The 3005-nt window shown below is 38.0% G+C and overlaps 1 protein-coding gene across 1 annotated transcript; it reads right to left on the bottom strand.

Annotated features, from left to right (window-relative positions):
- Window positions 1–1311: 1311 nt before the first annotated feature.
- On the bottom strand, window positions 1312–2238 carry Or6f1 (olfactory receptor family 6 subfamily F member 1). The gene has a single exon (XM_048435329.3). The coding sequence runs from the start codon at window positions 2236–2238 to the stop codon at window positions 1312–1314; it is 927 nt and encodes a 308-aa protein (XP_048291286.3).
- Window positions 2239–3005: the final 767 nt, after the last annotated feature.

Genomic DNA, 3005 nt, shown 5'->3' on the forward strand with positions numbered 1-3005 from the left:
CATGGAACTTTCTTGGTAGATGATCCTGGCCTCAAATTGAGAGGTTTGTCTGCATCTGCCCCAAAGTCTTAAGATTAAAGGCATTTACCACCAACAACTGCCTAAATGATCATCTTATAAGTTAGTATCATGGGAAATAGTTGATAGTAACAGTAGCCTGTTTACCGCCTAAATCATACTGGCGCTAAACCAGTGCAAGGCCGGCTTGGACTTTGCAGCTGAAACATATCTCAAAAACCACCACCAACAACAAAAGCAATCACCTGTACCAGCACTCCTGAAAGTAAGTAAAACCAAAGGTTACAGAAAAAGATTATATATTGGATGGCCTCATGGTACTAAAGTTCTAAGCTCACAACATCCAGTTGGCTCCTAAAAATTTGGTGCATAATGTTCCTTTCAAGTAGACGCCTAAGTTCTTTGTTTTTGCTTCTTTATTTCAGGTGCCATTGATGAAGCCTGTGTACAGTTCATCAATTGATGAAACATTACTGAAAACCCCCTGAGGATGAGGAATGGGTAAGGAGCAAGAGGAATTATTAAAGGACCTCAAAATATTATAATCTTCCTAGGAAAATATACCTCAGGTCTAGTAACCAGAATTCTACCACCAAAGAAAGCACTCATTTTCCAGGAATAGATTTATCTCAGAATTCTTGTAACTTAAGTCACAACTATGCTTAAACATTTATTTTTCTTGGATTTGTTTCTCTGTTTCCTTTCAACTGTAGTGCTGTCAGGGGTACGTTAGAATATTTCTATATCTAGTTTTGGACAAAACAGTACATACAACCATTTCCTTTTGTTAATTTTAATCTTCTGCTTGTTTTGTATAGAAATAGCAACTGATCTTTGATTTTAGGAAAAACCTGTATTTCATTGACGAATATTGGTTGTTTGTAATCTACTGTTTGGAAATAATCATAATCTATTATTTTTCTATTGTAATGCTTGTATATTACTATACAGGGAACATGAAAGTATCTTGTAACTTCACATGTACTTCTTCATCTACACTTTATCTGCAATATCTTGGCTTATTCTTTTCACATCCTTGTAAAATTAATGTTTTACTTTATGACTATCAGAGTCAAATAATACGTTTTTCATATATACATTCAAAGAGCAAATTGTGCCTCAAAATAAATTCACATTCCCATTTTTTATGCTTTTGTATAAACATTTCTAACTATTCATATCTTGCACAGCACACACAACTCCATAAAAAATTTCATGTAAGTGATAAAAATATATTACAAAAGTATTCAGTCCTGTGTTCACGCAGGAAATGTATATGGCACTTGAGGAGGTTCACATTCTCCTCCATTTCTTCATCAGAGTTTCTCTGACGTCCCTGTTACGAAGGGTATAGATGAAGGGATTGAGAACTGGAGTTACCACTGTATTGAGGACATGGACCGCTTTGGTCAGATCTAAGTCGTCCTTGATGGAGGTTCGAACATGGAGGAAAATTGTGGAACCATACCAGATGAGCACCACAGTGAGGTGGGAGGAGCAGGTAGAGAATGCTTTGCTTCGGCCACTTGCGGAAGGAATCCGCAGGATGGTGCTAATTATGTAAACGTACGAAATCAGAGTAATGAGACAGGAACTCAGGATAACCACAAAAGCAATCACAAAAGCCACTGTCTCCACGGCCTGCGTATTGGTGCAGGCCAGGGCAATCCAGGGTGCAATATCGCAGAAGAAATGGTTCATTGCATGAGAACCACAAAAGGACAAGGTGCTGATGAGGGCTGTTGGCACAGAGATAGCCAGGAAGCCACAAATCCAGGAGCTCAGAGCCAGCTGTGCTGAGAGTAGACTGTTCATTATAGCCTGGTAGTGTAGAGGAGAGCAGATGGCAAGATAGCGATCATAAGCCATGGCTGCCAAGAGAAAGTATTCTGTGCAACCCAGTGAGAAAACCAGGTACATTTGCAAAAGACACCCTGAAAATGAGATGGTCTGGCTTCTTCCCACCAGGATGGCCAGAGCTTTGGGGACTGCAGCCGTGGTATACCAGATCTCCAAGAATGACAGGTTGCTCAGAAAGAAATACATAGGGGTATGTAACTGGTGTGAAGTACTGACCAATACCAAGATTGCCATATTACCGCCAATGGTAAGGAGATACATCACCAGAAACAGCATGAAAAGAGAAAGCTGTAGGGTCTGTGGCCCAGGGAAGCCCAAGAGAAGAAAGGCTTGAGCTAGAGTCGCATTCTCTGTGACCATTGTGCTAATTTCAAACCGGAAACAGACTTTCTTCACTTAGGCCTTTAGACTGGTAGTGCAGTCCTAGAAAGAGGAAAAGAAGTACTGCCATGAAAGTCTGACATTGAGACCATAAAAACGTGTATTATCACAGCCAACTGATGTAGAAATTAATGTGCAAAAGTTTCCTGAATATTCACTAAAGTCATCATGTTAGCTATATTATAGATTGCTTTTGTGATTATCCTGAGTTCCAAGAATTAAATCTTGACTCTGCCCGACTTATCCAGAATTCAATAGGATAACTATTTCAAGGTGATTCATTCACTGTATTTTAGATTTTTATCTGTGTGACAAATGGGAAAGTAAAATAGCTTCCAATAGAAAAAAAATAGCAACTATTTGTTCTGAAATTGGTCCAACAACTTAAATCAGAACCACATTTGACAGTTAGAGTAGAAGTTCTTTTCTAAATCTTAAGCATAGTGCACAAAAGTAGTATTTATCTTTCCTGATCTGTACTGTTTTATCTAATGATGATGATGATGATGATGATAATAATAAATCTATATGAAACAACGGGGAAAAATGGATTTCTGGATCAATGACATTAGTAATTGAGAGTTGGAGAAGACTATAATGTCATTTGAAATTCTTTCTTAAAAATACAAGTTTAAATCATTTCCCTTTCCTAGATATTGTAAATAGTTCAATGATAAACATGGGTAAGCAAATAAATGTGAATCTCTGCCCTGTTTCTTTTGTCTGTCACTTTGTGTGTGAGGTTG

The sequence above is a fragment of the Myodes glareolus genome, chromosome 24 (genome assembly GCF_982192425.1).
Source record: "Myodes glareolus chromosome 24, mMyoGla1.1, whole genome shotgun sequence".
Taxonomy (NCBI): domain Eukaryota; kingdom Metazoa; phylum Chordata; class Mammalia; order Rodentia; family Cricetidae; genus Myodes; species Myodes glareolus.